The sequence below is a fragment of the Meriones unguiculatus genome, chromosome 4, assembly GCF_030254825.1.
Source record: "Meriones unguiculatus strain TT.TT164.6M chromosome 4, Bangor_MerUng_6.1, whole genome shotgun sequence".
NCBI lineage: Eukaryota > Metazoa > Chordata > Mammalia > Rodentia > Muridae > Meriones > Meriones unguiculatus.
Genome location: NC_083352.1, coordinates 87052138 through 87066220, shown reverse-complemented (window position 1 = coordinate 87066220; position 14083 = coordinate 87052138). Strand labels below are relative to the sequence as shown.

The window sequence follows — 14083 nt, the reverse complement described above, 5'->3', positions numbered from 1 at the left end:
GCAAGGGTGCTTGGGCTAACAGAACAGGGCTTCAGATCCTCTGGAGCCATAGTTACAGGAAGTTGTGGGCTATCACATGGGTGCTGGGAACCGAACCCACACACGCTCTTCTGCGTGAGTGCTCTGAAGCACTTAACCATCTCGTCAACCCTGCAGTGTCGTTTCTTGAGACATCTGGGATGGAAAGAACCCACGATGTACAATGGGAGTAGGGAGCAGCAAAACAGTAAGCTGGGCGGGGACCAGAGGATGGGCGTTCTTCTGGACCAATCATGAAGAGGAGCGCCGCTGTCCGGCTGATGGTTGCCGTGGCCACCGGTACTCTCGGGAGACTTGTAGAAGCCGGCTCTCTTGACCTGGACCAATCACGACTTGCCCATCACCGATTGGCGGTTGCCATGGCGGCGGGCTTTCAGCTTGGCAATATGGCGTCGGCTGGGCGGCGAAGGCCGCGGAGTTTTCTCCCGCGCGCTATTCTGGGCTTGTGAAGCATGAGCGGCCCTGGTATGGGCTCTCTGTCGCCACTTGGCCTCCTGTGGGGACTCCTCCTGCTACAGGGCTTCCTGAGGCCGCTGCGTGGGAACCCGGGTTTGTATGGCAGGGGTGTGGCATGCATGGCCCAGGCTGACGGGATCTGGCTTTTAAAGGGCCAGACCTGGGGCTCCTAGGATCTCGGAAGCCAGGGCCACACAGAAAGCCAGCACACGCACCCCAGGCACAGTTCTGCACAGGTTAACTCCTTCACTCTTCCTTTTTTCCTAGTTTTCATCCCACCGTTCATCCGAATGTCCAGTCCTGAGGTCAGCGTGTCCCTGGTCGGAGGCAGCGAGGACGTCACCGTGTCTCTGACTCCGCTGCAGCCCGAGGACGGTAGGAGTCTGTCTTTTCTTGGGAGGGTGGGTGCTGCCCGTGGAGTTGCTGTCAGCATAGTAGGAGCGGGAAGAAAGGCAGCCTAAGCACGTGGCAGGACAAAGAGGCCCCGTGGAGAGGCTCTGGAAAAGGGAGCCTGAAATAACGGAGCCCACAAGCCAGGCGTGCTGGCACACGCCTTTAATCCCAGCATGAGGAGGCAGAGGCAGGTGGACATTGCGGTTTTTGTTTTGTTTATCCTTTTTGACAAATGAGGAGACACACTGCCTGACCGGTCTCTTGCAGCTCGTCCTGCGCCAGGACCCTGATGCCTTGCATTCTGATTTCTCCCTCAGGAGTGTTGCCAGTTCCTACTTGTGTTCTCAGCAACGAAACAGGAGACTGGAATGTGACTGTGAGCCCCGGAGTGGTAAGACCGGAGGCAAAAGCTCTGTTGCACCTGTGGAGGCCTCCTGTTCTGGCTGTGTGGACGGCAGCGCATGCGTGAGTGTGTGTATCTTAGGGAGGGTTTCTATTGCTGCCATGAAACACCATGGCCAGAAGTCAAGTTGGGAAGGAAAGGGCTTATTTGGCTCACACTTCCACATGCTGTTCATCGTCAAAGGAAGTCAGGGCAGGAGCCTGGCGGCAGGAGCTGATGCAGAGGCCATGGAGGGGTGCTGCTTACTGGCTTGTTTCCAATGGCTTGCTCAGTTTGCTTTCTTACCTACCCTAAGACTAGAAGCCCAGGGATGGCTCCACCCACAATGGGCTGGGGCCTCCCCCACCAATCACTAATTAAGAAAATGCCCTACAGCTGGATCTTATGGAGGCCTTTTCTCAATTGAGGTTCCCTTCTTTACTTGACAAACTCTAGCTTGTGTCAAGTTGGCATAAGACAAGCCATCAGAGTGAGTGAGTGTGTGTGTGTGTGGTGGTGGTGGTGGTGGTGGTGGTGGTGGTGATAGGGATCTTCTATCCTGTGTGTTTATCACGCTGTCAGCTCCCCAATGTTCTTGTGATTTGACACTCCATCTTCCACATTCAGTATGTTCATGGAATTGGGGGCTACCAATGTAGATTCCCCCAGCCAGCATGGAGTTCTTACCCTAGGATTCATGGTGTGTCTGGATGTGTTACAGGTGAAGCTTGTGAATTTATGTGTCAGTGCAGTCCTAGAATTTGGGCGGCTGAGGCAAGAGGAGCACGAGATCAAAGTCAGCCTGCTTAGTGACACTGTTCCAGAAATAAACCAATAAGGGGCTGGAGAGGTAGCTCAGTGTTTAAGAGCCAGGTCTGCTTTTTTTAAAGATTTATTTATTTATTATGTATACAATGTTCTGGCTGCACACCAGAAGAGGGCACTAGATCTCATTATAGATGGTTGGGAGCCGCCATGTGGGTGCTGGGAATTGAACCGGGGTTCTCTGGAAAAGCAGCCAGTGCTCTTAACCACTGAACCATCTCTCCAGCCCCAAGCGAGGTCTGCTTTTAGAGAGGACCTTTGTTAAATTCCCAGCAACCACACGGTAACTCCCAACTACCTCTAACTCAAGTGCCTGGACACCTGACTTTCTCATCTGGCCTCCATTGGCACTTCAGGCACACGACACAGAGAAATAGACGCAGGTAAAGCACCCATACACATAAAATAGAAAGACAGAAAATCTCAAAAAAGATTAAACACGCACACAGGCGCTAATGCTATCCTGTTGGCCCGTGCTTATAATCTCAGTACTTACGAGGTTGGGCCCGAAGACTGTCACAAAGTCAAGGTCACCCTGGGTGTCCTGGTTACTTTTCTGTTGCCATGACAAAACACCATGACCAAGGCAACTTATAAAGGAAAGAATTTAATTGCGTTCTTGCTAACAGTTCAGAGCGTGAACCCATGACCATCGTGGTGGGGCACATGGCAGCAGGCAGGCCTGGAGCAGTAGTGGAGAGCCCATACCTAATCCACAAGCGGGAGGCAGAGAGAGAAAGCTAACTCAGAATGGCATGGGATTTTGAAACTTCGAAGCCCACCCTAAGTGATACACCTTCTCCAAGGCCACACTTCCTAATCCTTCCCAAACAGTTCCACCAGCTAGGGACCAAGAATTCAAAGGTATGAGCCTGTGGAGGCCTTTCTTATTCAAATCACCACACCAGGCTACAATAATAAGCCAAATCTAGGCCTGTGTGCTTTGCTAAATGAGACCCTTATCTCAAACAAACAAATTAACAACAACAACAACAAAAAGCAGATCAAAACAAAGATAAAAAACATGAAACTTTTTATAGGCATTGATTTTTGTAGACTTACATATTTCATTTTATGTGTATGAGTTTTTTTTTTTTTTTTTTTTTTTCTGCAGTTATGTATACCTTGTGCTGGAGATGGTTAGAGGAGGGGATTGGGTTCCTTGGAACTGGAGGTATAGGTGGCTGTGAAGGCACCATGTGAGCACTGGGAACTGATCCTGGGTCTTCCGTTAACCACTGAGCTATCTCTCTAATCCTGTAAACCCTGATCTTGCCCATCTCTGGCTTCTGTGTAGGGGCCATCCGCACCTCAGGAGATGAAGCATTCACTGAGTGCCTAGTGTGGATTTGAGAGATAAGCAAATGAGAAAGATTGTGCTTTAGGGATGGACGCTTAACCAGCTCAAAGCCATTCCAAGAGGAAGTGGGCTCTCCTCCCTTGTGTGTGCGTAATCTTCTGCTACTAGGAAGATAGATACTACTAAAATTTTTCTCAGAAAACTGGGCTTATATACTGGACCTATGTTTAGCTTTCTGTAAGTGTCCAAAAGTTGTTTGCTTTTAAGATGAGCAAACAGGGAGGGGCACTAGAGAGATGGTTTAATAGTTACATGTGTTGTTCTTGCAGAGGACCCAGGGCTGATTGCCAGCACCCACAGCCTCTCAAAGCACTCTGTAACTTCATTCAGTTCCAGGGTCTCCGATGCCGTCTTCTGGCCTTTGAGGGTTGGACACACACGTGGTACACAGCCGCACACAGGCAGAGCACCATGCCTGTAATCTAAAACATGCTTTTATATTTGGTGGCACACACCTTTAGTGCTAGCACTCTGAGAACAGAGGCGGGTGGATCTCTGAGTTTAAGGTCAGCTTGGTCTACAAAGCAAGTTCGATGCCAGCCAGAGATACATGGTGAGATCCTGTCTCAAAAAGAAAGAAAACCCTGGAAGTGGAGCTGAATAGATGGCTCTTGGTTAAGAGTGTGTCCTGCCCTTCCAGAGAAAGGAGCAGAGGCCAGTTCCCAAAGCTCACATTAGGTGGCACAACAGTCCTCTGTAACTCTAGGTTGGGGCATCCAGAATTCTTCTTTGGGCCTCAGTTGGAACCTACACACACGGTATATAATGATACAAAACACACATAGCATATGATACTACATACAAAAACACACATAAATAAAAAGAAAGAAAATGAAAATTAGGAACTAGGCTGGGAAGATAGTTCAGTTGTTAGAGTGCTTACCGAGCATGTGCGAAACCTGAGTCAGTCCCAGCAACACGTACACACAGGCACACACACACACATCCACACTAAAGAAGTAAATAATCGAAGTGAGCTTGAGGACCATAGGTTGAGAGCGAAGGGAGCTGCCGTCTTTGTATGCATCTTCTGTCCTGTGTGCTGCTCTGTGGTAAAGGAAGCGAGGCTCATGTGTGTTCGCAGTGTTTGCCATTACACGCTATCACCACAGACGCTCACACTGAGTCACTTAAGGTGCAGCCATGTTTCCTTTTCAGAACGTGCTGGAAGTGACCGTAAGGTGGAAGGGGGGTCTGGACCGGTGCTCCGTGAATGAGACAGCCTCCTTCTCAGCGCCCCTGTGCATCGTGCAGACCCTGCTGGTTTCGGCCTCCCGCAACGCCTCCTGCTTAGCATATCTGCTCATTCAGGTGGAGGTTTATCCCAACACGTCCGTGGCCCACAATGCATCAGGCAAGTGACGTCTACGGTCAAAACATATTTGTCAGGCACTGTCTGAAGACTGTGTAGTGTGTGCAGTGTGTTAGATATTTTCCAGTTTGTTTTTTTTTAACAGTGTCTCACTTTGTAACCCCAATAGGTCTAGAACTCACCATGTAGACCAAGTTGTCCTTGAACTCACAGAGATCTGCCTGCCTCTGCCTCCTGAGTTAATTTTTTAAAAGATGTGTGTGTGTGTGTGTGTGTGTGTGTGTGTGTGTACGTGCTTGGGTGAGTATTTGTGCATTCTGTGTACACAGAACTCAAAGAGGCTAGAAGAAGGCATCCCATCCCCAGTTCCTGGAATTACCCACTATGTGGGTAATGCGAATTGAACGCAGGTCCTCTGGAAGAGCAGCAAGTGCTCTAACCACTGAGCCGTCTCTCCAGTCACCTAGACTCAACTTGTGAGGCTCTCTGCCTTCCTAAATGTACTAATTTTTTGGGTTCATTTTTTTTTTTTTTTTTGTTTTGTTTTTCGGTTTTTACTCTGTATTATTTTATTTAGTTAAGATCTCAGCCAGGTGTGGTGGTGCACACTTTTAGTCCCAGCACTGGGGAAGCAGAAGCAGGCAGATCTCTGAGTTCAAGGGCAGCCTGGTGTACTGTGAGGCCCTATCTTAGACACCTCCCCGACTGATTACCTGGTGCTGGTGCATCTTTTGCAAACTGCTTTAAGTTCTTTTGGGGAGAAGGTAGAATTTGTTTCCATGCATCGATAGCCATGGCTCTGCCTTCAGAGACAATAACTGAACAAAAAGCAATGGAGGTGGCACAACTAGTCCTTTCTCCTCAGCCGTTCAGATGCCAGCCAGAGCCTAAGCAGGCCGTCTCTGTTCCTTTCTTCTTCACGCTTTCTCTAACACGCCACCACCACCATGTGGCTGCCTGTCTACTGTGTGACTGCCCTCTGTCGCTCACTCAGACGGCTTGGCTCTTTCTCCTTCGTAAGCTCCCACCTCAAATCTACAGTAAACTTTCCTCTAAAACTCAAAACAGGAGGAACCTGTTTTGCATGGGCGCAGCTCATGCAGTGGTGTGCCTGCCTCGAACGGACAAAGCTGGGGGTTCAGTTCCCAGCACTGTAGAAACCTGAGCAAGGCAGTGCTTGTCTGTAGTCCCAGAACTGGAAGGTAGAGACAGGAGGATCAGCAAATCCAGCCCCATTCTTGGATACATAATAAGTTTGAGGACAGCCTGGCTGCGGTGACACACGCCTTTAATCCTAGCACATTGGAGGCAGGCGGATCCCTGAGTTCTAGGCCAGCCTGGTCTACAGAGGTGAGTTCCAGGACAGCCAAAGCTACACAGAGAAATCCTCTCTGGGAAAACCAAAAAAAGTTTGAGGACAGTCTGAGCTACCTAAGACCATGGCTCTAAAAAAGAAACACTACAAAAGAAATGGGCGCTGGCTTGCTATAAGTGCCACTACCACGGTTCTCTCCGCTGCAGCGGACGCTGGCGTCTCTTACCTGTATAGCTCTTTCCGGTCATAATCTTTACTAGGTGGCTAAAGTTAGCATCCAGTTCTTAATCATAGTGCCTCAGCAGACTGAGAGCTAGGATTATGGGTGTATACCACCAGGCCCTAATTTCACTTGGTATTTTGAGACTCAGATAGCCATAGCCCAGGCTGACCTGGAGCTCACTGTGTACCGGAGGCTAGCCTGAGCACCTGACACTCCTGCCTTTGCCTCCTGAGTGTCAGATGACAGATACGTGCCACCATGCCCAGCGCAAACATTTTTAAAGGAAAGAAAAGGAAGAAGAAAACAATGCTTTTTAATGCTTAAACTCCCGAACAAAGCATGACGGTTTTCAGGGCATCCTTCAGAAAGCTCCTGGAGGAGAAAAGGAGGAGGAAAATATCTGCAGGAGGCCCTCGTGGCGCCATGATCCAGGGCCTCGCCTCTGAAGTGGGCTGCAGAGATGCACACACTGCTCTTCAGAGGACTGGATGCAGGTCCCAGCTCCTGCATCAGGTGGCTCACAGATGTGGAACTCCAGCTTCCTTCAGAGGCTCCAGCGGTCTCCAGACACCCGTGCCCACATACACATGGGTGGGACACATAATTCCAAATCCATCTCTAAAGTATTTTCCTTAGAAAGAAAAATGCTCCAGTGTACGTAGGAGACATTCCGGAACACCCACCTGTGGCCAGACTGGAGATTCTGAGCCCCATGATTGTACTACAGACCTACTGAGGGGTGGATCAGGAAGAGGGAAGGAAGGACAGCAGGTGTGCGGTGAGCACAGACACTGAAGCTGGCCAGCAGTGTAGGCGAGGTACCGCCACCTTCTCTAACACTGGCACACAGTAGGACACCTCCACGGGCTTCCACAGCACAGAAAGCCTGTCCTCCAGTGCCTCCTGTGTCATGCCCAAGTGGAGTCTGCTCTGTAGAGCAGGCTGGCCTCGAACTCACAGAGGTTTGCCTGCCTCCGCTTCCCGAGCGCTGGGATTTAAGGCGTGTGCCACCACCCTCAGCTGACCTGTGTGCTGCACCGAGTCTGTGAGGAGATATTCTCAATGGCTTACGTCCTTCAAGGTAGCTGACTACTTGTGCATCCCTGTGAGTTCCAGGACAGCAGGGGCAGTATAGTGAGACCTTGAGTCAAAATCACCACCACCATACGTGTGTGTGCTCACACACATACCACACCACACATATATACACACACCACACACACATGCAAGCATACATGCATGCATGCACACACAAATTGTGATTCAGCTTTTTTTTTCGTGAATGTAAAGAAAACTGTGTCCATGCCTTGTGGCATTGCCGTATAGCTGATATTTCCTGCCGTATATGCTTTTCAGAGAACATGACTGTCATCCCTAACCAAGTCTACCAGCCCCTGGGTCCCTGCCCTTGCGACTTGACAGCCAAGGCCTGTGACATTCGCTGCTGCTGTGACCAGGTAAGTCCTTTCTGTGTCCCAGGCTTTCTGAGAATGTATGGAAACTTAGCAGTCGCCCCAGCAGCTTCTGGATAGGTGACAACAGAGATTATAGTTTATTTTGCATATCTTTTTTTTTTTTTTCTTTTTCAGATAGGGTCTTATGTAACCCAAGCTGGCCTGGAACCCTCTGTGTGGCTGAGGGTGGCCTTGAACTCTTTTTTCAAAATTATTTATTTATTTATTTATTTATTTATTTATTTATTATGTATATAGTGTTCGGCCTGCATGTACATCTGCCACGTCAGAAGAGGGCACCAGATCTCATTATAGATGGTTGTGAGCCACCATGTGGTTGCCGGGAATTGAACTCAGGACCTCTGGAAGAGCAGGCAGTACTCTTATCCCCTGAGCCATCTCTCTAGCCCCAGCCTTGAACTCTTGATCCTTCTGTCTCTATCTCTGACCTGCAAATTGTGTTTGAATTGAGTATTTTCTCTTCTGGTATTGCCTGTGTAGTTTGTGGAGGAATGAGAAAAATATGTCTTTGGATAAAGTCACACTTGGGAAAGCTATAGGTAGAGGATGGTTTTAATCTTACTTTAAAATTTTAATTATATTTATTTATTTGTGTGTGGTATGTAGGTGGGGGGTGGTGGAGGTCAGAGAACAATTTGTGGGAGGTTCCTGGAATAAACCTCAGGTTGTCAGCAGACACCTTTACAGGCTGAGTCACATTGCCAGTCTTTGTTTATTTGGTGACAAGGTATCTCTGGGTAGCCTAGGCTGGCCTCAGACTTAAGGTAATCATCCTGCCTCAGCTTTCCTAAGTGCCAGGATTGCAGGCACAAACTACCACACCTGGTTTCTAATACACACCTTAAAATCTTAAATTTAAGAGAAATGAGAAAGGTGTTGGCTGGTACCCACGGGGTCTCATTTTTTCAGGAATATGATCTTTTTTGGTTCAGATCTTTTTTGCTTCTCCCACTGGGAAAATGAAATGTTTTGTTGTTTTTATTTCTTTTGAGAGTCTCACTGTATAAGCTTGGCTGTCCTTGAACTCACAGAGATCTGCCTGTTGCTGTGTCCTGAGTACTGGAATTGAAGCAGTGTTTTGCTGCTTTGAGGCAGGGTCTTGCTGTCTGTCCCTGGCTGGCTAGGTGCTCACTGTGCATGTGGGATGCGCTCCAGCCATGACAAACTTCCTTATGTCTGCTAGTGAAGGGTAGTGCGCAGAAAGCTGTGCTCTTTGCTGTTTTAGTTTTGAGATAGCATCCCATGTAGCTACAAATAACTTTGAACCCCTGATCTTCCTGTTTCCACCTCCCAAGTGCTGGAATGACAGGTATGTGTTACCATATCGAGCAAAACAAAAACAATTCCCCTTCGAGATACATAATGTCTAATCTGGATGTTTTGGGTGGTAAGGACACACCAGTGAACATAACAGCACAGTCCTGGGGAGGTGGAGGCAGGGGGATCAGGGGTTACAAGTCAGCCACAGCGACCTCACAGGTCATAGGGCAACCGCACAGGTCATAGGGCAGTCTGAGGTAAAGGAGACCCTCAAAAACCAGAAGAAAACAAACACAAAAGAAATGACTGTCAGGGACACTCATCTGCAGTGGCTGATTTGGGTCACTATGTTAGAGTGACAGGTGCCGCGTGTCACCTCACTGCATCAGTGTGTTTTCGTAATCAGGATGGCTTGAGTCAGCGGGCTGCGTGGCACGCCAGGCTGTACCCAGTCGGTCAGTCGCTGACAGTAATTTTCCTTCCTTCACTAACTGCCCTTGCTAAGTTGCAGTGGAGCTGGTTGTGTTGGCTACCACAACAGCTGCTGTCGGATTTACTGCTGCCTCAGCTGAGTGCTGTGCCACAGGCCTGCAAGCCTAGTCCTGAGAAGGCCAACACTGAGGATCACCGTGAACTTGGAACCAGCCTGATCTAGGTATTAGACTCCCATAACAAAAGAGCAGGGCTAAGTGTGGTGGTGCACGTGTGTGCCCAGACACACGTGCAGGCAAAACACTCATACACATAAGTAAAATAGTCTCAGAAAAAACAGTAGGTAGCCCTGGCCTTCCTTCGTAGCCAGTTATAGCCGGAGCTGCTCAGTGAGACCCTGTCTCACAGTAACAAACCAAAAAGCAACAGGCAGCCGGACATGCCGGCCACACCGCTAGTCCCAGCACTCAGGAAGCAGGGGCAGGCGGATCTCTGTGCATCTTTGAAGCCTTTCTGTTCTACAGAGTGGGTTCCAGCCCAAGAGACATTGTCTCAAACTAAGTAAAGAAGCAAACCAACCATACCAAACATATTTCGTCTCAGTGGTGTCTTCAGATAACTACAACTTATACTTTATGCACTTTTTAACCTTGTTTTTGAGGTACTGGGGATTTAATATAGGGCCCATACATGCCTGGCTACCACTGGGTAATGTATCCAGCCCTTGTCTGTTGCAGAGCCTTGCTAAGTTGCCCAGGCTAGTCCTGAATTTGGGATCCTCAGGAGCTGCGATTACATACTTGGTTCTTGCCCTGGTTTTGATGATGCATCTATGTTCCCGGTGAAGCTTGCAGGCTCCCTTGAAGGCTAGAAGTTTCTGACTGATACTTCACTGTGGAATTGACTAAGGAACTTTGTGTGTTTTCGTGTGTGTGTGTGTGTGTGTGTGTGTGTGTGTGTGTGTGTACATAATGTGTACATACTTGTGAAAACCAGGGACAATACCTTAGGCATCATACAACCTTTTAAATTTTATTTATTTTTTTACATAATAAATGTACAGTGTTCCCACCATGTCTTTGCTGGGAATAGAACTCAGGACCTCTGGAAGAGCAGCCAGTGCTCTTAACCACTGAGCGATCTCTCCAGCCCTAATTTTTCTTTTTTGGAGACAAGACCTCTCCCTGAACCTGCAGCTGGCAGAGTAGGCGAGGCTGGCTGTCTAGGGAGCCCCAGGGATCATCCTTTTTCTGTCTCCCTACACTGGAATTATAATCACTAGCCACCACTCCTGACCTTTCTGTGTAGGTTCTCAAAACAGAACTTTTTACTTTTATTGCTGGCTGAGCCATCTCCACAGCTCCACGGAACTATTGTACCACAGAACACTTTGGGAGGAGGCAAATTGCCCTTTCCTCTACAGGTTACACACTGGTGGCCTCAGAGGGTGTGTCCTCACTCTGGCGGGGAGCAGTGTCCCAGCGCTAACTTGTGTGCTCACTACCCTTTCACCTGATTTCAAGGACTGCCAGCCGGAGGTGAGAGAGCTCTTCAAGCAGTCCTGCTTCTCCGGCGTGTTTGGCGGGGACGTGAGCCCTCCGTTCCACCATCGCTGTGGAGTTGGCATGAATCACCAGACCCCAGACTGGTTTCCCTTCCTGTGTGTGCAGTCACCTGCCTCCACCTCACCGTTCCTTGGCCACTTCTATCACGGTGCCACGTGAGTACAGGCTACTGCCTGGGTGGGGCCTGCTCCCCAGGGTCACCAGGTTTCCTTTGACTGGGCCCTTGACTCGGGTCACATTTTTTATGATGTACCAAAGAAGGCCACATTAGGTTGTGTGGCCATTGCACCCAACTGAGGAAAAAAGCCAACAAATCCAGCCAGCAGTTGGCAATGACTTTCCAGCATGGAGGAAGGAGCTCCCCCTCCCCGAGGACTTGAACTTCCTGTGTTTTATAGGCCTGTACCACTGAAAATTTTCTAACTACAATCTTTGTAAATAAAAAGCAAAGAGCTGGGGCTGGTGTTGTATCCCTGCAACCCCACCAATCAGGAAATAGAGTCAGTGTCACCCTTGGCTACACAGAGAGTTTGAGGCCACCAATCAGGAAATAGAGTCAGTGTCACCCTTGGCTACACAGAGAGTTTGAGGCCAGCCTGGGCTACACGTGACCCTATATCAAAGTAAAAGGAAACGTTAAAGGGCGATTGGTGTTTCAGCAGGTCAGTGCTAAAGTTTTGCTGCCCATCTTTTTATCATGCTGGAGGTGCAGCTTGGGCCTAGGCACAGGCTAAGCAGACCCACTTCGGGCCCACTGATCTTCTCTCTTGTGGTCTTGCAGTTCCCCCAGACATGACCCTGCCTTTGAAGCCCATTTGCACTTCGACCTAAGAGACTTCGCTGACGCTGGTTACAAACAAGGAGATCCAATCAGGACGGAGAAGGGGTATTTTACCATCCCTCAGGTAATGCCTTCCGTTCCAACACACAGACTTAGCTAGTGTCGCCTGTAAGAGTTTCCCCCTAAGCAGCTTATTTTCTTCCTGTGAAGGAACTAATAATTATAGTCTCGAGATTGAAAGGAGTCACTCTTAACCCCTGTCTTTGCTAGGTTGCAGCAGGAGCATGTATAATAAATCAGAGAGTCTCTGTGCAGTCTCCATGGAGGCCATGGTCAGCTTCCACATCATTCCCTTTTGGTGTTTTATGTTTAGTGGTCCTGGGGCCCAGTACTGGCCTTGGGTATGATGGTCAAGGCTCTACAGCACCTGCACTTTTTAAGAAGCTATAAATATGTGATTTGAGAATAACATTCCAGAATGTTGAAACATCCTTTAAGGTTAGAAAGTCTTAAAGCAGGTAGTGGTGGTGCAGGCCTCTAATCCCAGCACCCGGGAGGCAGAGGCAGAAGGATCTCTGTGAGTTGAAGGCCAGCCTGGTCTACAGAGTGACCTCCAGGACAGCCAGCAATATACAAAGAAACACTATCAAAATGAACAAACAAAAAGGTTAGAAAGTCGTGGTGTGAAGAGCTTGCTTTTTCTGAGTCCACCACTAGGAAACCATCCCTGTGGGAGGAAAGCCTGCGGCACATGACAGTTTGTCTGTTCTTCCTGTGAACCAATTTTCTGTTATTGGAACATGACATGACACAGCTGCCCGGGGAAGGAAGTGGTGCTTAGCTGCAGAGGCTACGGTTTTTCCATGCGGGGCCGTGGCTTTCCCACCTCCCTCAAAAGTCACGTTGTGATGAGGGAGACACCGAGGTTGATGCAAGCTGGGACTTGTGCAGTGAGTGGGCAGGGCCAAGGACCGTGCAGGGTGGATTAGGGAACACTCAGCTGTGAGTAGTGGCTCTCCGGTCTTGGTTCCCTGAAGTTGGCCACCTTGAGAGTACTTCCTGTTGATATCGTGGCAGCATAAAGTGCCAGTAGGCACCGAGGCAGGGTCTCACACTGTAGCCTAGGCTGGTCCTGAATAGAGCAATCCCGCCTGGACCCCCCCGTGTGCGCCACTCCCGGCAGGAAGAACGTTTCTAAGATGGAAAGAAGAAATCGTGCCACATTTGTTCCTCCCCTCAGGCGTCCCTAGCTGGGCAGTGTCTACAGGACGCTCCGGTGGCTTTCCTGAGGAATTTTGACGTTCTCTGCACCATCGACCTGGAAGTGCATCAGGAACGGGATGGAATTGTCCCTGAGGATGTGAAGATCCGAATGGCGGGAGGTAGGCTGCCTTTGCGGTGGGAGTGGTGTGGTTAATAGAGAAGTCCTCCTTGTCCTGAGTGTGAGCCACTGGCTCAGCATCCGGCGATGGTTCTGTGCTGGTTGAGGATGGTGTTTTCGTGGGAACCGTTCAGGGTGACTGAACAGCACCCTGCTCAGATGTTGGTGTTTTCTTCTCTGCACTGGCCATGGAAGGCAGTGTTCAAGCACCGAGTAACAGCTCCACCCCAGCTCTTCATTGTCAGTTACATCAAATCTCCAGTGCCATGTGAGTGGCATCAGCTTTCTTTATCCCATGCTTCTGGGTAGCCCCAAACCTTTCAGCACCCACAAAGGGAGCTGGCATCTTTTCAGCAGTGAGCCAGCAAGCTCTTGTCTGTCTCTGCGTTTCGCATCGATGGAACCATTCCTTTGCTGCTGCATCTCAAGAGGCTTGGGTCCCAGAACCGTAGCTAGGGTCAGGGAAGGACTAAAGAAAGGATAGACGCACACTGTGAAACTGGGTAGGTCGGGTAGGGCTCTTAACTGCTACCATGATAAGCTAGAACCTCAGCGCGTGTTAGTACAGCTTGGGGGGAGGCTAGTCTCTTAGGAGGTCTCTGTAGGCGTTGCTCTCAGGCTCTGACTGGCCAGGAGGAAGCTGCAGTTGCTAGTCTTTGCACATGCAGATGAATAGTTCATAAGCACTCAGACGCAGACTCCCGAAGAAAGCTTTGCCATGTTTTTTGAGCCTGGCCCATATGGGTAATATCTTTGCCAAGTTACCAAGGACCAGTGGGTCTCAGAGTCCATATTTATATCAAAATACACTTTGACTCAAGACCTCATTCACCCCGGCTTCCTCTTCTCCCTATACTTTCTTTTTTTTTGGGGGGGGGGAGGCT

General features: G+C 49.3%; 1 protein-coding gene across 2 annotated transcripts in view; it reads left to right on the top strand.

Annotated features, from left to right (window-relative positions):
- Positions 1-383: 383 nt before the first annotated feature.
- Positions 384-14083, top strand: part of Tctn2 (tectonic family member 2) — a 31106-nt gene continuing 17406 nt past the window's right edge. Inside the window, exons 1-8 of one of the 2 annotated variants that reach the window (XM_021644190.2) lie at positions 384-588; positions 763-870; positions 1206-1279; positions 4614-4809; positions 7662-7762; positions 10996-11192; positions 11819-11942; positions 13059-13200. In XM_021644190.2, the coding sequence (XP_021499865.1) occupies positions 492-588; positions 763-870; positions 1206-1279; positions 4614-4809; positions 7662-7762; positions 10996-11192; positions 11819-11942; positions 13059-13200 (1039 nt within the window). In that variant the 5' untranslated portion in view covers positions 384-491. Of the gene's footprint in view, positions 589-762; positions 871-1155; positions 1280-4613; positions 4810-7661; positions 7763-10995; positions 11193-11818; positions 11943-13058; positions 13201-14083 lie in introns of those variants that run through there. The other variant, XM_060382335.1, reaches the window with a different exon arrangement.